At 34.5% G+C, this 26,840-nt stretch overlaps 2 protein-coding genes across 6 annotated transcripts; both read right to left on the bottom strand.

The window, feature by feature from the left end:
• Positions 1 to 728: 728 nt before the first annotated feature.
• Positions 729 to 14,717, bottom strand: LOC132170271 (mediator of RNA polymerase II transcription subunit 15a). 5 transcript variants are annotated; one of them, XM_059581207.2, is made up of 13 exons: positions 14,575 to 14,717; positions 13,745 to 13,794; positions 12,980 to 13,092; positions 10,442 to 10,553; positions 9,688 to 9,802; positions 8,049 to 9,113; positions 6,662 to 6,732; positions 5,833 to 5,916; positions 4,338 to 5,693; positions 3,897 to 4,232; positions 2,552 to 2,746; positions 2,368 to 2,456; positions 729 to 1,130 (listed from the first exon to the last, which is right to left on the bottom strand). In XM_059581207.2, exons 3-13 carry the CDS (start codon positions 13,042 to 13,044, stop codon positions 923 to 925), a joined length of 3,696 nt encoding a protein of 1,231 aa, XP_059437190.2. In that variant the 5' UTR covers positions 13,045 to 13,092; positions 13,745 to 13,794; positions 14,575 to 14,717; the 3' UTR covers positions 729 to 922. The 5 variants fall into 5 exon arrangements, with proteins under 5 accessions (XP_059437190.2, XP_059437198.2, XP_059437174.2 ...); XM_059581215.2 differs by having other exon boundaries at positions 14,600 to 14,717; XM_059581191.2 differs by lacking the exon at positions 13,745 to 13,794.
• Positions 14,718 to 22,429: 7,712 nt separating this feature from the next.
• On the bottom strand, positions 22,430 to 23,652 carry LOC132172784 (zinc finger protein GIS-like). Its single transcript, XM_059584357.2, has 2 exons — positions 23,382 to 23,652; positions 22,430 to 23,040 (listed from the first exon to the last, which is right to left on the bottom strand). The coding sequence occupies exons 1-2, from the start codon at positions 23,650 to 23,652 to the stop codon at positions 22,430 to 22,432; spliced, it is 882 nt and encodes a 293-aa protein (XP_059440340.2).
• Between the last annotated feature and the right edge of the window lie 3,188 nt (positions 23,653 to 26,840).

Genomic DNA, 26,840 nt, shown 5'->3' with positions numbered 1-26,840 from the left:
GAAATTTAGGAGGTGTTTATCAAATCGGCTGGAATTTTGGGGGGCTTAGTGAAGTTTTCCCAAAAATTTAACAACAAAATATGTAATAAATTCTAAAGAATCTTAATTCTTGATAGGAGTTGCTTTAATTGAGACGTAATAAGTTGTGTTCTTCAAGAGTCTGGCAAAACATTTTAGACATAAAGAGAAATGAATAGTGTTTTTATATATATATATATATCATTTTCATCTTAAAAATTAACAATTAGATTTGTAGATTTATATGGACTCCACATAAGTCGATAGTAAACCCCACAAATCTACTAGTTGATTTATTGAATTTATAAGAGGATATGAAAATAATATGAGCAAATTATTGGCACCAGTAATTTCTTATATTAAAAATCGTGTGATTTTAATTTAAAAATACCCATTCAAATTTCAAGCTAAACACCCCTAAAAAGGCATTACCAAACCAGATGCGTTGAAACAAATCTCTTTAACCCAGTTTAAATAAAATTTCTTCACCAAGGTTTTTGCATCCTAGATTATTGACTTTGCATGTCACACTAATTTGTTCAAGTATCTAAGATCTCCCTATCTTTATAATTGCCACTATGGATTTGCCTATTTGATAGGGTTGATTAAACTTGCCAATAATCTCAAAAGCATTAAACAAAAAAGACATTAGTGAACCAATTCTGAAGATTTAGTAAAGCTCAAAACAGAAGGACTAAGCTTGACTTCCCTCAGCTCTTTATAAGCCAGCAGATTATTATGTCTTGAAACCTCAGTAGATTTCCACCATGCTACGCAATGTCAATGGTTAATTACATAATGAAAAAGCATTTACAAGCATCACAGCAGCCTATACAATTGGCAGATAAAGCTTAATCCATCACCTCTGACTCCATGCATATAAACAGGGATCTTGCAAAATGATTCAAGCAGCACTGAGACAGTTCTCCCAAGTTCCATATTTTGAACTGAAGCTCCCTCCACCATTCTGCTGTGCATACTCAGAGAGAACTGATCGGGCACAGAAATCCCACGTCATTATTATCCTCTCAAGAGACAAGGGCTCCAGCAGGCTTCTGAGAGACAAGTTGAGCTTTGACTTTACCTTCACTGAAAGATCCTGGGGATCCTCTCTGTCAAAGCAACCAAGAAGAGGGGGATCGATCACCAAACTTCAAATGAAAGAAACATAAATAGAATAATTTTCATGTGCTGACAGGAAAAAGACTAAAAGTGTGAATGCTTGGATGAATTTTCATGGCAATATTAAACACTCATGAGCTCCTTTATAATTCACCCACTTCTTGCAGGCAATTCATTTTCTCAATGTGGAACTAACTTTATGAGGTGTCACAATCTCTCCCACTCAAATTCTTGATGTCTTCGTCAAGGCTCACACCATACAATGCCTCAGCGCCACATGGTATTGCCAAGTTGCTATGATATCATTTGTAACAATTCAATGAGCGCTATTCACATTGCGCTATCACTCCAAAATAACTAGTCAAGTTACAATTGGAACTCCATAGTCACATATAAAGTCCAATATCACCTAATAAGGAACCGATGTGAGACTTAGCACTCATTAGCACCTTCATAATCCACCCACTTCATGCGAACAATTCATCTTCCCAAAGTGGGAACTTTCTAAGGTGTCACAATCTCCCCCACTTAAATCCTTGATGTCCTCGTCAAAGCCAATGGGTCATAGCCCTTCAAAACGACATGGTCTTACTAGGCTACTCCAATACTGTTTGTAATCATAGCCACATATGCTTTATCACTCCAAAAGCATTAGTCAAGTTGCAATTAAAGCTCCCTAAATCGCAAATAAATTTCAGTCTCACCTAGTAAAGAACCAACGTGATAGTAACTTGCTGGGGTTTCCTAATCTCCCCCACTCAAATTCCTAGCATCCTTGTCAGGATTCATTGTGCCACGTGATGTTACTAACCTAACTTTGATATCATTTGCTACAACCCAAATAAATGACTAGCTATATCTGTGCTATCACTCCAAAAGGATTAGCCAAGTTACAATTGGAGCTCCATAAAATTACTTAGAAAGTTCAATCTCATCTAATAAGGAACCAACATGGGACTTAGCACCCATGAGCTCCTTTATACATCACCCACTCCATGTGGCAACTCATCTTTGCAATGTAGAACTAACTTTCTAGGGTGTCACATATTACAATAGCCCTTCAGTATGATGGAATCACCCACTCCACTCTTCTGCTGCTCATTGACTAAAAATTAGTAAATTAGCATAGTGAATGGGCGGTTGTTAGAGTTGATGGCATAGTGCCCATCACTTTTCCAAAAATAGTCTGCATATATAAAATGGAAATAACAAGGTCTGTTCTCTCACCTGGCATCCAATAGCCTTTCATCTAGGAGTATGGGAGAAGTATATGGATAATTTGTGGGAACAAGCAATCTTAATGGCTGAATTGGCGACTGCATACCCATAAAACACAGAGTCAATACAAGGAGTAGAAAGGTAATGCATATAGTTTATGAAAAACATTTCGACTGGAATGTTTGGAAACTACCATCTGAGCCGAAACCAGCTGTGACTTAAAGTTTGGACTGATGGCCACAGCACTAAAGGAACACTTGACAATGGTACCTTCACCACCTTCAGTTGCAGCTGCAGTTGGAATGGTATCTTCGTCACTAATAACTACCACAGTGTCTATCAGTTGCTGGTTTATTTCCCTAATTTCTTCTGACAGAGCATGCTTGGCCTGCAAAATGGGATACATTAAATCTTGCGTCGAAATAAAAGGGACTTTGTGACTCATTGTTCAAACTGTTCAAAGAAGGGAGCTAATTTTACAAATAAAGAAATATGATTTAATTTATAAATCATATAAAAAAATATCTGCTATAATGGCCAGAACATGATTCATAATTAATAGGTAAGCATTGAGTCCCCACACACGAGATCCTGTAAATATGAAAATCAGCAAAGTTGATTTTTAAATGTAAGGCGCAAGAAACCAGACAAACTTTTACCAAGAGAAAGATTTAAAAGATACAATTTCAAAAGTTGAAAAAGAAAAAGAAATTACTAATTTTTAGCCTGTCAGCTCAGAGGGATAGAGTTTTGAGCAATTGCATGAAAATTACAGGTTCCAAACACCAAATTCAAAGGCTATTTAAATTTCTTCAAATTTCAACCTAATACTCGAATACAACTTTCCCATTCCCATGCAGATCAGGACTATGACCATTTGGATCTAGGCTCAAATGATAAGGATAAGAAACCATTCAGCAGAGCCTTCGGAAGCAAAAATTGAAAGATCAAAGGCCATCCAAAACAAAGTGACCAACACTTGCTCTTCCCTTTTTTCTCCCCTTTCTTTTCTTTTAAATTTTTAATTTAAAGCAAAATAGAAATCTTTCTGAACAACCTAATTTAAAGAAAAAGATGAACAGGAACCAGAAGACAGAAGAAAAGTTATGAATGGCTAGCTCAAACTCATACATTGATAGCTTGAGCTTTTAGGTTGGATGCTCTTAGAACATCAATAACTACGTCATATTCACAACATTTTGATTCTTTCAACCGAAACTGAGATGTCTGGATCCCCAAAGAGAGGTAATAAGGCAGCTTGGACAGACAAAAGGTACCTACAAAGTAAGCTGATGGATGTTGTAATTTATAAGAATCATGACTCTATGTAGTCAAAGGACTGAATTTAAAAATCTTTTCACTTTTCCAACAGTAAGATTGAGGAGGATGTTTCCAATATAGAAAGAGTTTTGGATACCGAAAAGCTTTGGGCCATGTTATGGACACTCTTCAAACTGCATTCATGAAATCATGCTACTAAAAGATATGCAATAGTATCTTCTAGTTTCGATTGAAAACCACCAAAGCAGCTACACTACCTCAATCCTGGGCCTTTTGGTACTAGATGTTGTAGATGACTCCAACTCGGGCTCCTCCATGTCAATCCACCTTCTGTAGCCATCATGTATGCCGCCATTTGTTGGGTAAATATTCAAGGACATTGCACTTAATAACCGCTTCATTTTTCTTGTTTCATAAGAATCATTCTGCCTAATTAAATATCTTGGTTCCAAACAAGACTTAGTCAAATCCTCACCAATTGAAGCACTAGATCCATTAGCTGGCGGTGAACTTGATATCCAATCAGACAGACACATTACAGATCCAATGTCAGTAATAGAAGCACTAAATGCTTGGGATGAGATCGAGCTCACCTGATATTTGAACATGATATTAGGACTTCTTCATATGTATTCAGATTTTGTAAAGAAAATGTAAAGCAAAAGTATTTAACAAGGAACTTAACAGTTTAAACTAACCACATTAATTAAGCGCTGAAGAGGCTGCTCAGCTACACTCGGCTCATCAGAAATTATTGTAGACATTTTACAATCAATGCCATCCAGAGCACTGGACTCCTCAAGAAATGGCGAGGCTGAAATCCCAGGAGTGCAGATGACAAGTGATGAGGCTGGTCCTTCTGAACTGGGCCCACAATGTCCAGTATTTTCAGCATCTGGTAGTGACGAAGTATCAGAAGTAAGCTTCCCACAACTCCCTGACATAGAGGATTGAATCAAGGAGGATGAAGGTATGGCAGAGGTAGAGTTTGCAGTATGGAAATGGCTTCCAGCTTTTGTAAGAGGTGTTGGCAGATTCTGCAAATCAATCTGAGGAGAATGCTGAGCTAATGGAGAACAGGAGACTTTGGGTGAAGAAATTGGAAATGAAGCTCCTGAGTTTGAATGCTGAGAATTATACACTGAGGGCAAGCCACCTGACTGATGTTGCAAAATAAGTCCTGATTTAACACCCCTCCCTCGTTTTACTCTTGAGTCGTTTACTGCATTTTTCTGATGATGTGGCTCCTTGACACTCATCCCTAATCCCACTTTCAAACCATTTACATCATTCAACTGATTCTGTTTGTTTTCCTCGGCCTGTGGCTTTGCAGCCTGCTGCCGCTGCAATATTTGGCGATTCTGATGTACCAATTGGTGCTGTGTTTTGTGCTTTTGAAATTCCTGCTTAGGCTTTTGAGTTAGTACATCCAGATTATCTCTTCTTTGTTTCAGATGCATGTTTTGAAATGTATCAGAGCTCAACTCAAGAGGAGTCACACTTGACTGTGACACATTCATGTGGCTTATTGACATTAAGGTGTTAAAATTTGCTTGATTGGGAATGCTCGCAGGACTTCTTAAGGATCCCTTGGCAACTTGCTGCATTACTTTCACTGAATTTTCTTTTTCTGAAATTGTCAAATGCTCTATTGAATGCATCATGTTTTGCTGCAAGGTTCCAGGCTCAGATAAAGGAGACTTAGATTCATGCTGCAAGCTTGGTGAGTAATTCTGCTGTGACACAGTAGATTGCAGTTGTGGTATCTTTTGATCTTCAAGTCGTTGCACTTGAGATGTCTGAGTTTGTGGCTGTGGCAACTGTTGCACAGACTTCACGTCAGGATAAAGTTTTCCTTGCTGTGATGAAGAAACAGACTTCTTTCCAGTCGAATGAAGAACAAAACCTATCTTCTTTTCAAGTAAACCCAAGTGCTCACCATGAGCAGGTGTAATCTTGCTTTTGGACACATTTAGGAACGCTATAATTTGATTCAACACAAGAATAAGTTTTTCTATTTGGTCTGTCTTTGGTTGTTGAGGAACAGAACCGTGCTGGAAAAAAGAGCGACAATATAACACAAAATAAAATAAGGAATCACTATAGTGTAAAAAATTTAGAGTAATAACATGGCAAACGTATAATTGATTAAAGTAGAAAAATTTATAAGCATGAGTCTAAGTAGTAGCATACCTGCTGGACCAGCTGGAGTCTATTAGTTAATGTCTGCCAAATCCCATTAAGCTGTTTTAAATACCTGATTTTCAGACCTTCAACCTGCAAAGTAAATTTATTGGAAAAATAATGATTCAAGGCTTCTGCTCTTCAGCTTGTCATAATCTAACAAGAATACTTATATATATGTATCCATCAACGGATAATGATTGTATCAACAGAATATAAAAAAACACATTTATACCAGCTTCTTTACTATTTAATTTTTGCACACAATAGAAAATGTTGCAATGTTAACAATTCCAACAGAAACAAACACACAAAGACACACGGACATACTCACACTCAGAGAGAAGAACAAGCAATTGCGCTATCATCCTTAAAACATAACAATCGCAAATGAGAACGTAACATGCATGTTGTAGCAATCAAGGTTTTGGCAAGGAAAGATGCTGAAAATTAGTCTTCCAAGGCAGAATGACTTACATTTTGTAAGTACTCTGTGTCTTCACAGACATGTCTAATTTTGAATGAAATGATTTCTTAGTTACAATATTGACTTTGGAATCAAAATTAAATTGTCGTAACTGCATTGAGTCTTTTCCAAAAAAATTATTAGCTTACATGGAAAGCTTAGTTTCAGAATGCTTGGCACTTGTTTGTGCTATCAAATTAACCAGAACACATAAATTTTACATATCTAGTGTAAAATTCTTTTCTTTATTAATTTTATTCACATCACAACGAATTCTTTTCTTTATTTGCATAGCCGCAACGAATGCTTACTTATAAAAAGTTCAAGGGGAGAGAAATCCACTGGCGAAGCAAGGTATTTAGAAGACATTACCTTCTGATAAATCTCCTCTTGCCAATCACCAATATTTGCAAACGTTTTCTCAGATCTGGGATTCAGTGCTCCTACGAAAAGCATAGAGAAGTTTTAATGCACCTATCTACTGAAAGTAAATCTTATAAACCAATAGTGAAAAGAAAAGGTAAAGAAACATTGCTGATGTTGTTTAACTCAGACAAACTGCTTTCAAATGAAATTACATTCAGAATGAGATAAAAGATCCAAAAGAGAGCAACTTCTCTTCAGACGATCTCTCCATGAGAATCTATACTATATTAGAATCCAACTTCTATGAAAAATCTAGCAATTTTCACATCAACAAAAGCAAAATTTTCATTGTTTCATTCATACATGTAAAAGAATAAGGTTAAAAAATTAAAATCATTTAACGCACCCACACTACCCAGAAGCCGGTAAGCACATTCATGAAGATTTAGTAGTTTGTTGGACAAGCAGTCAAATGTTTTAACTGTGTTATGTGAAGAACCAGAAGCATGAGAGACTAGTGATCCATAAGAAAACAAGAATTATATAAAGATTCAAAATTATATCAAATTGTCTAAAATGTGCACAAATTCAAACCATGCTGCAAATGCAAAAGGAGAACAACCTGACTTAGCCAATGAAGTTAAACAACAGAGGTACTTATGCTTTGATGTAATGGCCCAGGTCTTAATTTCCGGGAAGATAAACATTTGAAGCATGGGCAAACTCCTATTTTCCTTTCAATTATGATTTGTAGGACACATCTATTAAAAATTCACATGCACTGCATCTACCTATTAGTGGTTGCCATGTCCAACATCTCTGTGTTGAAACAACAACACTCACATTTTCCTACTTCTTGTGATTTGACCAGAATCAGCATGACATACTAATTTATGTTTGTCCTAACAGTAGGGGTTTCCTGTTCTTGTCCAGCATCAAAGTAGTTTAAACCTCATCTCTGAATACCATATTTGACAAAGAAATATTGGAACCCAAATGAATCAGCTCTCCTATTAGATAGCAAACAACCCATATTAAGGTGTAACGTAATACTGGCAACCTAGAAAGAGTATATTTTCCGAATTCCACTAACGCTTTCTAGCACAAACATGCAACAGCTTCCTAATTCAATAATTAATTCAACTATCATCACCACATAACATAAGTAGAGCCAACAGTTTGACAATTCAGTGCTACTGTCATTTGAAACTGCATTGAATTGTTACGACAAGAGAACCACAAAAGAATACAGAGATGCACAAGCATAATGCAGAATCGCACAACTGCAGCATATACTTGATGAAACGTCTGAAAAGGTTTTTTATTTTTATTGTCTAGATTTTCATTGAATTAGAAAAAATTTCTTCCTGTCCAATTACATGCATTAACATACCTGATCTTTGAAAATTTTCCATTCCATCTTGTTGTGATGGATTTGGCAGCCGTTGTACCTTTTCTGGCTGTGATTGAGATATCAATTGCCTCTCTGGAAGTGGTGGTTGTAATTGTTGCCCTTGAGTTGACAACGAAGCTGAAGCTGAAGCTGTCTGTTGGGTTTGCCCCTCCATTGCAACATGAGTTTGACGCATACTCAAATTATCACATTGTTTCCCAAGCAGCTGCTTTTGCTGCTGTAGTACAGAAAAATTACTTCGTCCGGCCAACTGCTGCTGATGTGTGTTGTTTTGCTGGCCTTGCGAATGCTCCTGCTGCAAGTTTTGAGAGTTTTTCTGCAGGCATGGTAACCCTTGCCGCTGCTGCAGCGAGTAAGGGGCACTACTTTGTTTCCCAATCAACCGATTCTGTGTCATACTGGTAGCAGCCATATTTTTCTTCATTAGTTGTGGTTGCTGATGTGAAGGCAACAGTGGCTTGCCCAGCATTGGTGATTCATTTTGATGAGTAACAGGAACCTGTTGTGTTGGTTGCAGTTGTCTTACAACTGTTTGTGGATGTTTCATGAGCAGAGGCTGTGATGACTGTTGACAGGAAGACTGCTGACTCTGTAGATGGTCAGAAACTGCAGATGATTGTGAGGGTGCAATATAATCCTGTTTAAGGGGTTGTTGTTGCAGCTGAAAAGAATCCTGTAGTAACTTCTGAGGCTGCTGGTGGTTCTGTTGGGTAGCCACCTGCAGTGAACGTTGTCTTCCTTGAACCTGTATCGGGTTATTGGGAGAAAGACCAGAATACATCCCTTGTCCCACTGAATTTCCAACTGAATTCTGTGAAATGCCAGAGGTAGTCCGCAAGTTGGAAACTTTAGTGACAACATTTGGCATAGCAGTTACAGTTAAATCACTGAGAGGAGGCTGTGCATATCGTATGCTGGCATAAATTCCAGAAGATGCAACATTATTCTCAGCATTCAGTGACAACTGATGTTGAGACTGATTGGTGGAATGAGGATTAAGTGATTGCCTATGCTTGTCCACTTGGGCCTGGATACCATGAGATTCTACACCAAAAAAAATAAAGAGTAAATGAATCAAAATTCAAGAAAAGCAAAGAAATAAACAAGCTATCCATATATTCAGAGAAGTTTGCGCCACTGACAAAAGAAGGATTCAAAAACTTGTTTATAGAAAATTTCCAAATTAGAGTTAGTTGGAGTAATTGTCAACACTACAAGAATCACATTTGAGTAAAAAGATCGATTCCTTTTCACACATTTTCTATAACATATTTTAACATTGTCAAGAATAATTGTATAGAGTGGCAAAAATATTAAAATCAATTAATCATAAACTATTGCTAAAGATTATTTGGAAGAAACTAATGGTGAAAGAGAAAGAAGAAAAAAAAAATCTAAGATCTGAAGTATGTTTGGCCAGGTTTAAATATTTGGAACAAGGGACAGAAGATAATGTTACAAGACCAGTACATAACACTCCAGATAAAAGCCTGAATGCAATAAAAGAAAACAAAGTACACGCAAATCCATGTCAACAGTGAAGACAGAAGACTAAATATTGTAAGTTGGTGAAGTTGGAAAAGTAATGCACTGTAGATTAAATCAAAGTCATGTTTACCTCGTGTTTCACCAGAACAGGAGGGCCTCGATTGTGAAGAATTAGGCACAACAGTCCGGGATGATTGCCCTCTTACACTTATCATCTTCACTGCTATCTTCCTTTTATAATCATCCTGAAAGTGGATATCAAGCAGTATTTATATTTCTCGAACAGGAACGCCTAATACTGAAGTGAAAAACAAGTTTCTTTACATTCTTTTGTATGAAAACTACATAAATCCTAGAAAAAAAATCATAAAGAACACAGAGATGAATTTGCAAGCAAGTCGGTGCTTGCTTTTAGAGAATCTTGGTGTACATATTATGAGATAACTAAAATAAGACTGTTGAGATTGAGTGCCAATCCATGTTGGGATGATGAGATGAAGTTAGGATCAAGATTCTACATTAGAGATGGATGAAAGACAATCAACATGCTATTTTCTCTCACCATTCAAGTATGGGTCACAAGAGTTTGAGACTAAGATACAAAAGTTTTTAGATAAGGCAATGTGCACTAATAACCAATGATTGGCCCAATTGAAGGTGATATTACATATTGAAATTGCAAGGATGTGAATCTAACAGGGAAGGTTGACTTCTAATTTAATAGAGAATATGACCACACATGTAGCAATTGCCAAAAAAGCACCCTCAAGAGAGAACCTAAAAGGCATTCTTGAGTTCAGTTGAGTTAAAATAGATAAAAGGACAAAAGCAAATGCTGCAAATGTAGATTATGGAATAATATTCCATTCATGTGATCAACATACCTCATCTTTGGCAGCTGCATAAATCATCTCCTCAAAACTCTCAGCAAGTTTCTTAATACCAGCTAAATCATTTATCTTAGAAGATGGAACACACTTCTTTAATGTGTCAATGCTGCATGTGTAAATAAATATCCAAGCATTAATAAATGATCGGCCATGCTAGCAAGAAGAAGTTATCAAAAAGAAAGTAACTTTAAAATTATAAACAAACTAGATTCCTTAAATATAATATCAAGTGACATCATCATTAGACTTTACAGCATTCTTTATCAATTTTGTAACATTTAAGTCCATCAGTCAACTTAAATTGTCCAAGATTCATATATTGTCCAAAACGTAAGTTACATACTGTTTTTGTAACACCTCCATCCCACATTGAGAAGATAAATAGCCCATAGAGAATGGGTAAATTCTAAAGGTGCTCATAGATACAAAGTCTCGCATTGGTTCCTTACTAGGTAATATTGGACTTTATAAGTGATTTTTAGAGAGCCCTAAATTGACTGGTTCTTTTGAAGTTACAGCGCAAGTGTGGCTAACGCTTCCCCTAAATCATTACAAATGGTACCAGATTAACCTAGAAACAATATGTGGCGTTGAGGCACTGCATGGCGTGAGCCCTAACGAGGACGTTAGGGATTTAAGGAGGAGATTGTAACACTTTAGTCTCACATTGGGAAGATGAATAGCCCACATAGAGGGTAAATTATAAAGGCGCTCATGGATACTAAGTCTCACATTGGTTGCTTATTAGATGAGACTAAGTTTTATAAGGGATTCTAGGAGAGCTCCAAAATGACTAGTCCTTTTGGAGTGATAGCACAGATGTAGTTAGCGTTTTCTATAAGTCATTACAAGAAAGGTAAAAAATGCAGGATCTCATGCAAGAATAAGTCACACATTAACAAAGAATTAATATAGATTAGTTTCAATCATGTCATTATTCCAAGATTAGAGACTTGAATCATGCAATTCTTTTCACCCTTTATTTCATATTCTACCTAAAAATCATTTCTTTCAAGTAAAAACAAGCAAGATCTGCTAAATATGAGAAGTCACACCGGACATACTTCCATAGTAGAAGAAGGCCTCCAAATAATAACAAGGGAAAACTACATTTACCCCCTTAAATTGCCACCCAATTTGCAATGTCCCCCCAAACTACCTAACCCTTACAATTAGCCTCCCTCTGTTAGGATTTTTTGTTAAATCCGACAGAAATGGGTCACGTGCGATACACATACTCAAAATAACAATAATACCCCTGCATCAAATAAAAAATTCAAAAAAAAAAAAAAACAGTGGGTCTCCTCCCAAGACCTTTCTTTTGTTACTCAGGTGGCAGGACATGGGTCTCCTCTAGACCCACAACCTAGTCGTGCGTCTCCTTCAGACTTGCGGCCTAACATGGGTCTCCACACCCACGGTCTAGCCATGCGTTCCCCAATTTGGTTGTTGGTCACCATGGCCAGCAAATGTTTTTTTTTTTTTTTTAATTAAAAAAAAAAATTTAAAAATCAAGGGCATAATTGTATTGTCATGCATATGATAGGGGGTATAATAGACATTTTATGTCACGTGTATTGCATGTGCCCCATTTCTATTGGATTTAACAAAAAACCCTAACCTAAGTGTAAAGGCTAGATAGTTGGGGAGGGACATAACAACTTTTTAAAGTTTGGGGGAAACATTATAAATTGGGTGGTAATTGGAAGAGGGGTAAGTTTAGTTTCCCTAATTACAAATTACTTGATAACCTTTTGAATCAAGAATACTTGCCAATAAATGGCTCTAGTTTTTTTTTTTTATAAAAGGGAAATAGTACACATACCCTACTCATGCTAACACTCAATTTGCAAGGTCTCCCCCCCCAAAAAACTAAAGATTGCATCAATGTCCCCCCAAACTACCAAAAATTTGCATTGTATCCAAATTGACAAAATAACATTTTAAAAAAAGGCATGAAGAATGGCCCAAGGATGGTTTTAACCACTTCCTTCACCCATATCTGAGTGGCCGACCTCTATTTTTTTTTTTTTTTTGCCATATAGGGGTGGCCAGCCACCCCCAGATATGACTGAAGGGATTGGCCGAACTACCCCTTGGCTATTTGGGGGCTTTAAAAAAATTGGAGGTAGCCAAACCACCTCCTGGTCTTTGGGGGGTGGTTTCAGCCACCCCTTCTTCCACCCTTTTTTTAAGAAAAAAAAAAAAAAAAATTTGCTTAAATTTTTTTTTTTTTTTACAATTTATAGATGTATTTTTGTCTTATTAAAAAAAAATTGGGTAATTTTTTTCTTTTTGCTGGACAAACGGGTCGACTACAAATTTTTGATAGTTTGTAAGGGACATTGATAAAATCTTTAATTCATAGGGAAATTGCAAATCAGGTGTTAATTTGAGGGGGGTATGTATACTTTTCCCCTTTTTTTATATTTTCTTTTTTTTAAGAGTATCAATAGAAAATTGACACACATAATCTAAGTTATTTCAAACAACCAAATCAATTCAAAACTGATATCATGTAATCTTACTTACATCTTGACCACGATCTTTTCTCGAGATCGTGGTAATAGTTTAGCTCTCCAATCACTGGCTTCCATGTTTCTTAAAGCTTGAAAAAATCTCCAACTGCTGATATCCACAAAATTCTGAACAAAAAAGGCATCATCAAAACTTTCCAAGAGCTCGCGGACATCATAAAGTTAGACATTGTGCAGCAGTGCAAGTCAAAGTATAGAAATAATTTTGTGCAACTAATGAAGAGAATAGGATTACACAGATTGACGATTTCTTTATTTGTGGTATCTCTGGTTTTTCCTTGGTCAGCTTTTTCGGCAACTCTCAAGTTGGTACGAAACTATATTTTAGAGGTTCATGAGCTACTCCTTTGCTAGGGTGCTTCTAGACAAAGCATAAAGGAGAAGCATTCCAATGCTTCATTTTAAAGCATATTTGCTGCTAGCAGCATATGCACTATTATTCTACTTTCTCACTGGTTTAGTGATTCTATAATTTTGATATCTCTTTTTTTCCTTTTCGCTGAGGCGTTTTTCTCTTCCACACTTCTTGTATACTTGGGTTGCACCCCCTTGGCAGTTTTCCTTTGTTTATCTAACACACACTCAGAGAGAGAGAGAAATAGTCCCAAACATCAAACGACTTATGATTAATTTGCAACAAGAAAATTACATTTTTGTTTCATGTGAGACATTCTCCTATCTTCCATTACACAAATAAATGTAATTCAAATAGAAAACAGTCAGAAGAAGAATCTTCAATGCTATCAAAAAACATTAGTACCTTACACAATTAGAATTATATCCTGCTCAAGCATAATCATGTTGACCTCCCTATGATTGGAAATAGAATTAAACCAATTAACCAAAGATTCCGCACACAATAAGATTAAGTACAGTGCATCTTTTTCATGTATCTTATATATGCATGGCCAATTGCCTTAAATTGCAACCCAATTGCCCGTGAAGGGAAAATTCTGGCACGAAAGGCCAGGACACAGCATCATCATCAAAATTTCCCAAAACAATAAGTCAGAGATTGCATTTTGCCAACTATGGCTCCCCAAACTTCTCAAACTTTTTAAGTTAAATAATTTTTTTCTCTAATTTAACCCCCCAGTTCTGAATCCTAGTTTCGCCCCTGCAACTACCAACTCCGGAATTGAATATCTGTCAGTAGGTCTTCCAAGTTCCTTCACAAATTCTCATTCTAAAGGCAAATGACAACAAAGTTTCTAAGTTATCATTACAAAGATGGAAACTCCATGATAACAATTTTCTAAGCCATAATTACAAAGATAAAAATTCCAAACCCCAACGCTCAAGATTATAAGGAAACTCCCATTAATTTTTTTTGGGCCAAAAAATTTTTAACTATGTGAATTTTTCTTTCTTGGCCAATATAATTTCTTGAATTTCTTGTTTATGCGTGTATTTATAAATAAGACAATTTTTTATAAGAACCAAACAGAGCAGGCAATCATAGACATGATCAACCATCAAACCCATACACTCTCGGCCTCTAAACCTAACTTCATTGAAAAAACAATAAATCGCCAGTTTCAACTAAATTCAATCACAGCCAATAGAGTAAAAAACAAAAACAAAACTCACTGAGAGAAAGAAAGAGAGAGAGAACTGATCAATCGAACGAAAAAAAGCGAAGGCGTTTAGGGTTTCTGAATTCTGATGGAATCGGTGAATTCTTGCGAGCCAAGGAATCTCAGTAGCCGAGTCGCCGAGTGTCTTTTGGTTCCGTTTCTCAGTGACGCGGAAAGCGAAGATACTTTCTATGCATATATAGCGATATATTCCCGCGAGCGTTAAGGGGGGTTTAAATTCCGAGCCTGGCCGGGCCCACTGTATTTAAATAAAAAAAATACAGATCAATAAACTTATAACAAATGAAGCCCCCCCTCCCCTCCCCTCCCCTCCAAACAAAAAAAAAAAAAAAAATGTAAAATTAATCTACTTGGTTTACCTGATTTATAATTAACTCAACATGATATTAAAATGAACTCAAAGATATCTGAAGTATGCTAAAAAAATAATTTAGTCCATATAGTCAAATTTCGTTAATTGAATTACCAGATTCTGATAGCGTGAAACGTCCGAGCTAATAAATTTGTGACAATTGTCATATTTAAGCCAGTGTCACACTAACGGAATATGTTAAATCAGTGAACGAAATTTGTTTGTTTTGACTAAATTTTTTTTTTTTTTTAACATACTTTAGGGACTTCTAAATTCATTTTGATATTACACGTAACTAATTGTAAATCAGGTAAATTGCATTGACTAATTTTGTATTTTTTTCTTTTTTTTGGAAAAAAAAAAAAAAAAAAAAAAAACACTTATATACTCTACTAACTACCTTGTCATTTGCTTTTATTCCCAAACTAATATTTGGTAACTATGAGTAAAATATTGTTCTTACTATGTTCAAGAGCTTACAAATTACTATATGTAAGTGCAATCACTTTGTTACTGTATATGAAATAGATGATAATAATTAATTTACTAATTTTCTTTATGATTTTCATTAATCAATATTCCTTTAAATTTTTTGTAAAAAAAAAAAAAAAAAATCAATACCACCTTCACAAAAAAAATAATAATAATAATAATATATAAATAAAATTGAACTACTCTAATGCAAAAGAGACATGTTATACATCATTCTTTCAATCATCTTTTAACTATCCCTTTTTGCAAACCTAATGGATTAATCATTGGATTTGTAAACTCACGTGGGTTCCACACAAATTAAATAATGAATTCACCTACTATTTTTATCATTTCGCAATGCAAAATTGACCATTTTTAATTATTCCTTTAGTATTTACTTCCTTGGAACAACGTTTAATGAATAAATTAGACACTAGAAAAATCTTATCATGTAATAGTGTTTTTTCAACAAGGTTGTGTTTAAGAAAAAATTTGAAAAAGAATAAGAAGCTAATTTCAACAGTCTAGTATTTAATTTATAGGAATTTCAATCCTACAAATTCAATTTTTCATTATTTTGATGATTTACATAAAGAAATTAGTTCAAATACTCTATCAATTACCCGATTACAGAAATAATTAATGATGACAATCTATAATTTAATGATGGAAGAGATAATGGTGCTACGAGCGCACGATCAAAACGACTAGAGGTAGCGGTGATTATGGTGGTAGTTATTAATGGCAGAAGATGACGATAATAGTGCCAATGGTGACAGGTGACGGTTACAATAGTAGCGATAGTTATAGCATGCAACAATATTGGTGGCAGTGACAATGACAATAATGACAGAGGTGACGGTTACAGTCGTGGCGATAGTGATAGCATGCAAAAATAGTGTTGGCAATGACACTGACAAATGGCAGAGGTGACGGTTACGTTCGTGGCGATAGTAATAGCATGCAACAATAGTGTTGGCAGTGACACTGACAGATGGCAGAGGTGACGGTTATAGTAGTAGTGATAGTAATAGCACGCCACAATAGTGTTCGCAGTGACAATGACAAATGGCAGAGGTGACGGTTACAGTAGTAGCGATAGTGATAGCATGCAACAAATAGTATTGGTAGCGACCATGACAACAATGGCAATATGAATAGTTATGGTGAATTGTATGGAAAATATAAAAAGAAACACTATACGCACAACTTTTATTCATCTTTTATCTCTTAAAGGTGATGTGACTTTTAATATCACTATTGAATTTGAAATTAATTACTTTTAGATTTTGATCCAACGATGATTTTAAAAGGCATATCAAAATTTGAGGGGATAAAAAGGAAATAAAGGTTCTATGTATAGCATTACTTAGCATCTTCACAAATATATTTATTTTACAAAGTCTCTATATGAGACCGTGGCCAAATCGTTACGCCTTTCGTGCGAGTCGGAACTTACTCAACAAGACTTCAGTCATTGGCTCCCCTGTCATGAGGTCACCAACTTCCTTAATTTTCCGACACTAATACATGGTTGTGGCGGTAAATGAGTCAATCATAGGTTTTGGGATATGAGAGAGGGACGGGGGGTGTAACGCCCCGGAAATTAATTAATTGGTAATTAATTTCACGATTCGTCTCCCAGTCTTATCCCTTGAGGGGCAATACTCAGGGACCTCTACTCCTCGAAAAGAGAGGATACTAAGCAGGGGAAAGTATTAAAATTTTATAAACATTAACCATTACAACCAGAGCATCTACCAAGAATCATCAAAGTAGCTGAAATTTCACTATACATATCATCTTTACAAGGGATCCATTCTATACCTTAAAAAGCAAACATTCATCAAAGCTCTTAAGTTTATAACATAACTCAAAAGTACTAGTTACCATAAGTACTCGCCAAAGCTTGTAATAAGTTCTCAAGCATCTCTTGAATCGAATCATCCATAATAACCGGATGCTTTGCGATATCCATCTTCTGCTAAACTATTTATAACAACATAGTTGTACATATGGAGAAAAAAATAAAAATAATACAAGGGTAAGTTCGACGACTTAGTGAGTATAAACGCACATGACGCACCCATCATTAAAAGTTGAATTCAGTTGTTTATAAAGCACATGCAACATTATGAGATGACAGTTTATCATGGATGTAATATAGATATAATATATGCTTATAATCATGAGTAGTAGTTATAGTTCAACCGTATGGTCTACCCGAGATATTACTCATTCTCAGCAGGGTTGGCACTGTCCCAAGGAACCTATAATACAATACTGGTGCCTCGAAATTGTACGCTACCGTCCATAACATTAGTGGCACGACCGAGTCCGACCTCGGATGGCCCACACTATTAATGATGTATGTCATGTAGTAACCACCCATTAGGGAATGACTGCGACTGGTCACGAAACTATTGGATCCAAAGCCCTCACACACATACATTTGACCATAAAGTTAACATATATAGTAAGCCCATGACCGTTATCCCGCACGTACCAGTGTACCATATCATATGATACAATTAATCTTATTCGTCTTTTACATGCATGGTTTCACAAGTCTTATCATTATCTTATTAATCAATATACGTTTTCATGAAAGAGAGTTCACAGTAGTTCAAAAATGTATTTCATGAGAGTTGCAAAATATGTATGTTATATATATATAGACGTGCAATGCGAGAAAAGTAACAACAAGCATCCTTGTGAGTTTGTACTCACCCGGGTCGAATAAATTCTCCAAGTACTCCTCCAAAAGTCCCAGGCTCTCCAAATTTGTAGAAAACCTCCAATTAGTCCTAAGTCCACTAAAACAAACCCTAAACTCAAAAAAAGGGATCGTTGGGTACTCGGCCAAAAAGGTCATTCCTTGAATGAAATTGGTCGAGTGCTCGACCTAGGGACGAGTGTTCATCCAGTGAGGTTCAAGTAGAATCTCATTTGACCCAAGTGCTTCCCGAGCCTTCCTCCGACTAGTCCTAAGGCCAAAAAGGGTTCTAACAACTCCTAACCAACATGATGCCTTCTAATAACATGGTTACATCTAATGGAACGAACAACTAAACAAATCAAAGCCTTAATAAATTACTAAGCAAGAATCAACTAATAACTCAATGAAAGGGTAAAGATTAACTCCACACGCTAAATCCTCCAAGTAAGGCCTCCTTCCTCACCAAAAGCTCACAAAACCTCACAACACTCACAAAACTAAACCAACAGGGTTTCCCCAAGCTCTAAAGGTGAGAAAATTCGAATGGGGTTAGTGTTATTTATAGGGGAAGAGGCTGAGGGCAAAACGGTAAATATCTGGAAGAGGCGCACGCTCGTGTACTGTTCATAATAGGCCAAAAATGATTTTAAGGCGTAGCAGGAGAATCTCTGAAAAGGTGTGAGCACTCGGTGTACTACAGGGTCGAGTGTTCGTGTACCGTAGCTCAGAGGGGTCAGAGTTGCAAGTGACACGTGCAGGTAAAAACCAGCGGTCCAAAAGAGGTCAACGAGTGCTTGGCCTTGTCCCCACACTAGCGTTCATGTATGGCCATCAGGCGAGCGCTCGTGTATGGTCCCCACATGAGTGTTCGTCTACTGTAACTCCAAGATCCAAAATTCCAAAAATGCCCCTCCATGTGATCCTAGTGACCCAAAGTCCAATTAACCTTATAATTAAAATATCATAAGCTTAATTAATTATTTGGGTCACTACTGGGGGTGGTGAATATAAGTATGACATGTTTCATGGAATTTGAATATGGAACAATAATTGAAATTTTCAAATTCAAAATTTCACGCATTATCCAAAGTAGCTTTCTTACTTATCCAAATAAGAAAAACCAATGTTATGAATTTCTAAGTTGTGAAATCTCACCTCAAAATCCATAAATTAAAAAAAGTACATAAAATAAGGCAATCCATATTCCATCTTTTTGTTAAACAAAATTTAATATGTTTTTGCCTTAGAATCATACCACCTATGATATTCTTTTAAACAACATATATAATATGAGTATTGCTAGATATCACACTTTCAAAGTGTCACAAGCCGTGTTAAATGAATATTGAATTTTTAGTATTTAGCATTTCTTTATTCAAACTACCTTAAAGAGAGCATATGATCATTAGAGCATCTCCAGCAAGAGTTTTCATTTTACTACTCAAAATACAACTTTTTTTTTTTTTTTTTTTTTTTTTTTTTTTTCATTTTAGCTACTAGTTTTTCACTTCACACTCCAACAAGAACATTTACTTTAACTATCTACTCTAATTAAATATTATTTTTCAGTATTATTTTATTAATTTTTTATCATTTCCTTGTCTTCCCCACAAAAAGAGATAAAGAAAGAAGGAAAGAGAAAAGATTAAAAAAATATAAAGAAAGATAAAATATAATAAAATATTACTTACAAGTTACTGCAGTAATTTGTAAATATGAAAGTTCACTGTAGCAGTAGTATTTTACAGTATCTGTTGGAGCAAAAAAAGTTAACAAAATAGCTAAATTTAACTAAAAACCTAGTTTATAAATAATACTCGAGATGCTCGGATTTGGCTTAGGTACTATATATTAAAATAAAATAAAAAATAAAAATACAAGAAATTTAATTTCAATTTGTTATTAGAAATAGATAAAGTAAAATTAAATATATATGGACAGTTGAAAAAACTAAGCATAAGAAGATATAAGCTGAGGCTTGTTTTGTAATAATTAAAGGTAAGTAATTTTGATTATTATGGTAATTAAGAGCTTCTTGATTTATTAGTTACAGCTGTAAACGTGTGTAACTTTTTTTCTGTAGAAACAAGCAAACAACAAGAACAAGAAGATCTCTAATGTAAACAGTACTCTTTCTCACAGCTTCCTCATCAGATTTCTTTCCTTTTCCAACTATTTTTCCATCACTTCTAAATTAATTAATTAATTAATTAATCACGTGAATATATAGGGAGAAGAAGGAAGCCGCCAGCAATCCCCCACCTATATTCATAATGATTTTTTTAAATTTTTTTTCCTAGTAACGGATGTGATTAAATTTAATTAAGCCAAATTAGTTTGAAATTCTTGATAATATGCCAGTATGCCACTTTCCCGTTGCGGCATATTCATATTAATTACTAGGCTGGATAGCAATATTGCTGTAATTTTTACTAATTACCCCATTTTTTCCAACAAAAAAAAAGAAAAAAGAAAAAAAGGAAAGCTATGAAGTCTAATTGTCACCTTCAAAACTATATCCATCTATGGATTCACTGTTTCCAAACAAAACTTTTTAAAAAATTAAATTAAATTTTCCATCAAATTTTGCTTCGAATCATGCCGTAGAAACAAAACAAAGGTTTATAGTCTGTTTGAGATTACGATTTGCGATAAGGAACTTAAAAAATATTTTTTAGTATATGAAAAGTTGTGCAAAGTAAAAATTAGTCGTTCTTAGGGCCCGTTTGAGAGTGCAATTTCAATAAGTGTAATTTTTAAAATTGCGTTTTTGAAATCACTACTTTTTTTAAAATCGCATAGGCGTTTGGTAAAACATGTTAAGAAGTACTCTTTTTTTTTTTTTTTTTTTTCAATTGAGTGTTTGGATAACATTAGCATATAATTGCGGTTTCATGGCCAAATAGATAAATATTGCGCCAAATATTCTTTTAAACAAAATCATGATTTTGATTTAAATTCACACATTTTCAAATAAACACCTCCTAGTCAGCTTATAAAAATCGCGAATTTTTCCACGATTTTAAAATTTGCATTTTTAAAATCGCAATCCCAAACACTCCAAAATTGCAATTTGGTTTAAAAACGCATATTATTTTTTTAAAACCGCACTCCCAAACGGACCCTTAGCTTTTTTTACTCTAAAAAGGGTCAAATCACAAGTTTGAAAATAGTTTGAAAATGATTTTTTTTTTTTCCTTAAAAAGCTCACATGCTCTAAACTTTTTAAAGCTGAACAAAGTTTTCTTTCAACTCAGTCTATTAAATTAACATATGTCTGTTGGAAGACATATGCATGTATCCTTGGACTGATTTACATTGAATGGCCAAGATTCAAGTTATAAATTTATTGCAATAAATTGAGTGCATGCATGAGATATTATCTCAGACCATCAATGGAAAAATCAGTTTTACAAACATATATTAATTGTAGTATCTTTCAAAATTAAGCACGTACTCCGTACAAACCCTAAAATAGTGAGAGTTGACTTGTGCTTTACTCAAATTAATTAACCACGTGAAAGTTTTTTCATGCCTGTATTTTTCCATATAAATTCAATCTCCCAAAACAAAAACATATATCAACCAACCCAAGAGAGGATAGGACTTATGAATTTGATCCATTTTATGGCTTAAATTAAATATTGAATAATTTTATATATTATATTAGTATCCCATATTATATATTGACTTGACAATATTTCCAATTTATTATTGGATTTTTAAAAAATAAAATAAAATGGTTGATCTAACGGTGGTAGTGCGATAATAATGTAGTATGTAGCATTACCGAAATTATCATCATATTGGGTTGATGTGGCATATTTTTTTAACAAAGTCTGACGGGCGCTACTAAATGAGCCGTGTGGCATGGAGTACTATAATATATAATGCTTCAACCATTTGATCAGTACTGGTAAAAAAGTTATTAATTAAGGATTAGTTTTTACTCTCATGTCATTTATAGTTGTATGACAGTTGTACATGAATCTATTAAATATAATTACTCTTACTCTAAATTTAAATTTTAAATGATATGACGTCATATAAATCATGTGACAACAAGTTTTTTTAAAAAAAATAAAAAATAAAAATTTAAGGGTAGCATATGAAGTAATTCAAAATTGAAAATTAGAACAAAGAGTGTATCAATAACGGCAATTTTATTTATTTACATCAATCTGAAGTTCAATACTGAATTGAATCAAAGAAAAATTTAAAAGATACATCTAAGAATTAATTTAAAAATCACAATATTATTTGTAATGTACTCTAAATTAACTAGAACATAATTATGCATGATTAAAGCTTTAATGACAAATCGAGTCCGGCCACTGGAGCATCGGCACAATGATCACTTTCCGGCAGCTCCTCTCGGGGAAGGTAATCACTACTACTACTAGTTGCCCTAATTTCAGCCATGATTTTGGCAGAAGATCCACCAATATTTCGAAAAAGTGCACCACTTTCCTGAATCAATCTTGAAGAAGAAGTAGTACTCCCTGCTAACACACCACCATTAATGTTATGTGCCTGATAACCCTCCAACCTCAGCCGATCAACCGACGATTGCGGGCTCATTAGTGACTGCCTCGACCACCCGCTGTGGCCGCCGAACCGCCACGGGTAGCTCGATGGCTTGTGAACCATGGACTCAACCCGAACGCCAAGAGATCTGTTGAAAGATCCGTAGAGAGAGTGTGTGGAGATGCTTGAATATGGATGGTAGTAAGGAAAGTTTTGGTGTTGAAAAGCATCCATATCCATCCCTTGACGTCGTTTAGCCAACGCACGCTCTTGTTTGTGTGCGTTTTGATGCCCTCCAAGTGCTTGCGACGTCGAGAACTCCCTCTTGCAGAAGTTGCATGAAAAAACCCTAGGCTGATCTGACTTCTTTTCACGAGCGCTATCATCTGCTCCCACCATAAAAATATAAATTCAATTATTAGATTCAATTATTATTATTTTTTTACTCTAAAAAAAGCGGTTTTGGAAAAAACTTGAAAGGGATTTTTCTAAAAAATTATTTTACGCTTTTTATATAGGCAAAAACTCTATTTTCCAACATAAACTTCCAAACAAGCTAAGGTCTTAACATATTATCAGAACAAAGATTCTGAGTTTGAATATTGTATTCATCGTCCACGTCTCATCTCAATTAAACAATCAAGGTGTTAAGGCTTACTTATTAAGGAAAAGTTTAAGCCTAGACGTGACATGGCATTTAACAGAGAAGAAGAAGAAGAAGAAAAACCTGCATTAATGGAGTTGAAAAGATTGAGCTCCATATTTGTGGATGTGCCTGCACGGTTGGAATCATCGTTGGAAAGCTTCAAATCCAGCAACACACGCTGTGGTTGATCAGCTACTAATTCCGAGCCTTTAACAACTTTGTCTTTCACTTTCATCATCTTCTTCTCGAAACCTTCTTTGAGCGGATGATGATCGTCGGGTCCTTCGGAGGCGGCTGCGGAGATGCTGGAGGCCTCGGATGGGCATGTTTCAGAGCGGCCGTGTGCATCCATGGGAAAACAAATTAAGGTTAAATGTTTTTTTTTGTTTGGGGGGTTTGAGGAGAGGATGAAGGACAAGGATGTTCTTTATATTTAGGGTTGATGAGTAAATGCAATATCCTATGTATATGGAAACAAATCACATTGTGCAGTTATTACATGCATTATATTAGCAAAAAGATTGAACTGTGATGACTAAGCTGGCCTGAGATTTTGTCTCAAACTTTATTCCAAATATATATATATTGAAGTACATTGTGAACAGGCTGTTACTCAATTAGGGCAAACTTCCATAATGAGTGCATCGAGTATTTATTATGTACTTTTCAAAATGGAAGGAAGGTTGGTAGCTATAGGAGTTTATATGCATAAAAAGAAAAGGGTTTGGCTTGGTTCCGGTTTCAGTTCAAAATATATATATATATATATATATATATATATATATATATATATATATATATATATATATATGAGTGTAATATGATGTCATATACAATTGAGATGATATGACAGTAAAAATCAATTTTTGAATAACCAAGAGCTTGTAAAAAGAAAATTTAATGGCTAATTTTCACTGACACGTCATTAAAGTTGTAAGGGAGTCGTATAACAAATACTAAATAGCATCATTACTTATCTCAGTTATCTATTCAAGTACTGGCAAAATTATCTGTTCCGCTTGGTTCCAGTTATAGTATTAATGTTATTTAGTAGATTGTAATATGATTGTTATACAGTTGGAATGACGTGGCAATGAAAATCAACATTTGGCTTGTAAACATAGAAATTAAGGGTTGATTTCCCTTAATGCCACACCATTCCGGTCGTATAAAACTCGTATAGCAGTCTACTAAATAATATTTTTCATTACTTATTTATTCAATTGCTGTCAAAATTATTTGGACATTCATTTTGGCAAAAACTTTTGGAAGCACCTAATATTCTAGAAGTCTAGTTCATTTGACACTTAAACATCCCTAAACTTTTATGCTTTGATTTTCTTCCCTCTTCTTTGGTGTGATTGAAAATAAATTTCAACACCTTTGCCTTTAATTATCTTAATTAAATTTATAATCAAAATGAGATGGCATACAAAAAAAAAAAAAAAAAAGATTTTTTTAATATAAATACATATATAGGGTCAGGTTCAAATTACAATATATAATTGGTATAAATTTTTATATTAATGCACGTTACTCAATAACTTTTAATTATTTGAACAATCTCACTCTTAGATTACATATTTTCTTTGTGCTAATTAAAGTCTCATCTTAAATTCTATGTCAATCAGAGGACAGAGATCACTATCAAATCCATAATTAAATCTATATATTTTTATTATAAATAAATAAATAAAACTGAACATTAATGGTTAACCTCTATTAATCATGTTATTTGGAGAGCTTCATAATTAGCTTGAAAAATAAATAAATATAAATATGTAGGAACTATATGATAATTATTGGGTAATCATTAATTATATGATATATATACATAAATATAACAGCAAAACCAGCCAGCAAAATTAGTGGCAACAATCTACCCATCGAGCTGCTCATACTATAAAAGCTTCTTCACAAATGTAGAGAAAGAATGTGAATATGAAATCATTTTGGATAAGACTTGATTCATGCTTCGAACACTTCACAAATTTCGTAAGAAATTCAAAGCTAAGCAATTTCCAGATCTCTACGTACTCTATTAATTTTGCTATGATTTCATCATCTACTTAATCATTTCATGTTCCGATTAAGGTAATTGTCTGATCAAGATTCCCTACAATACCTGAGGATTATTGAAATTTCTTCTACCCCCTAGAATATTTGTGCAAGGGGCCGGCTGTAAGAGCGCCTTGATATCTTAATTTCTTGTCGTCGTAGGAGGCCCACCCGCTCGGAGTCGCTCTCACAGTTTCCTACAATTTTTTCTTTACCTTTAAAAACTGAAAACTAATTCACTTGTTTTAGGATTCTTTATCTTTGCCTTGAATCGTCGTGTTTAAACATTACTTCAGTAATCTTTAATCATTTCAAAAACAACCAGAAATATATATATATATATATATTCTCTATCATGAAAATAAGAAAGAACTTAAACTATCAAAGAGTCTTTTGATCATTTACCATTTGTTTTCAAAAATTTAATGTTTGTAATATAATAAATATTTATATAGATATAGATGTGTGGGCGTGTATGGACATATTATATAATATGCATGCATATAATATTAAATTCAAATCAAATATTCCAATGAAGAAAAAGAAGAAGATCACAGAAAAAAAAACAAATAAAGGAAAAAAAAATGCAAAATCAGTTTATGGAGTTTTACTGATTGAGTTGCCAAAGTAGTGACCGAAAATTCCATGTGGATATGCATCCAACTTTCGTCCAAAATTTTGATAAAACCGTCATTGTGACACATCAACACCAATAATATTGTGACACGTGTCCTCTATAATAATAAAATTTATAAATTTATCATGTTATTTTACTCAGAAGTCAACATTCTTTGAATGCCAACGTTTACTTTAGAAACTAATTATGTAATAATTCATGCATGCCGGTTCTTAACTTTAGTAGTCTCTCCATTTCTACCATATATATATATATATATATATATAAAAGAAATAATGCCAAAAATATAAAAAGATAGCTTTGAAATAACTACTGAGAATTGATGATCTAGTTAAAGATGTCACAAACTAGTCATTTATAGTTGCCTCTGCCTCTGGGTGGTATCGATCAGTAGAAACATCACAATAACGTCGTCCCCACGTTAGGGTTTGGACCGAGTTTAAATAACGGGAGTGATTAGGTGATTCGTAGTTTGGTTTGGCTCATATGCAGCTGCGAAGCGAAAATAATATTGTTGGGGTAATTTGAAACTGGACTAGTCAGTACCCACAATTAGCTACTTGACCCAAGCCCAGAGACGTATAATTAAGTGTTTTCCAAGTATAATTAGATTATATGATGATTTTAAGAAAAATTACAACCATTGACGAGATAATTATGGAGTAACGAAGCAAGCGTTAGATTATGAAAGCCATCAAATGGAATGTGTCAAGTCACCCATTATATATATATATAGCAAGTAAAATTGGTTTCCCTAAAGAAAAAAGAAGGTCAAATTAGGATCTATATAAAAGTAAATTCTTTTATTTTGTATTTTATTAATTAAATAACATAACCAAAAAGGC

This window comes from Corylus avellana, chromosome 2 (genome assembly GCF_965113065.1).
Source record: "Corylus avellana chromosome 2, dhCorAvel1.hap1.2, whole genome shotgun sequence".
NCBI lineage: Eukaryota > Viridiplantae > Streptophyta > Magnoliopsida > Fagales > Betulaceae > Corylus > Corylus avellana.
This window is presented reverse-complemented; position numbering and strand designations above follow the sequence as displayed.

What these genes read in the sequence shown, in the direction of transcription:
- LOC132172784 (XM_059584357.2), bottom strand. Translation starts at nt 23,652, where the DNA reads ATGGATGCACACGGCCGCTCTGAAACATGCCCATCCGAGGCCTCCAGC. An exon ending in TTTCAACTCCATTAATGCAG is followed by an intron (nt 23,041 to 23,381) that starts GTTTTTCTTCTT and finishes TGGTGGGAGCAG; the next exon opens with ATGATAGCGCTCGTGAAAAG.
- LOC132170271 (XM_059581207.2), bottom strand. Translation starts at nt 13,044, where the DNA reads ATGGAAGCCAGTGATTGGAGAGCTAAACTATTACCACGATCTCGAGAA. An exon ending in CTGTTCTGGTGAAACACGAG is followed by an intron (nt 9,114 to 9,687) that starts GTAAACATGACT and finishes TTTTTGGTGTAG; the next exon opens with AATCTCATGGTATCCAGGCC. An exon ending in GGAAAATTTTCAAAGATCAG is followed by an intron (nt 6,733 to 8,048) that starts GTATGTTAATGC and finishes TGCTTTTCGTAG; the next exon opens with GAGCACTGAATCCCAGATCT.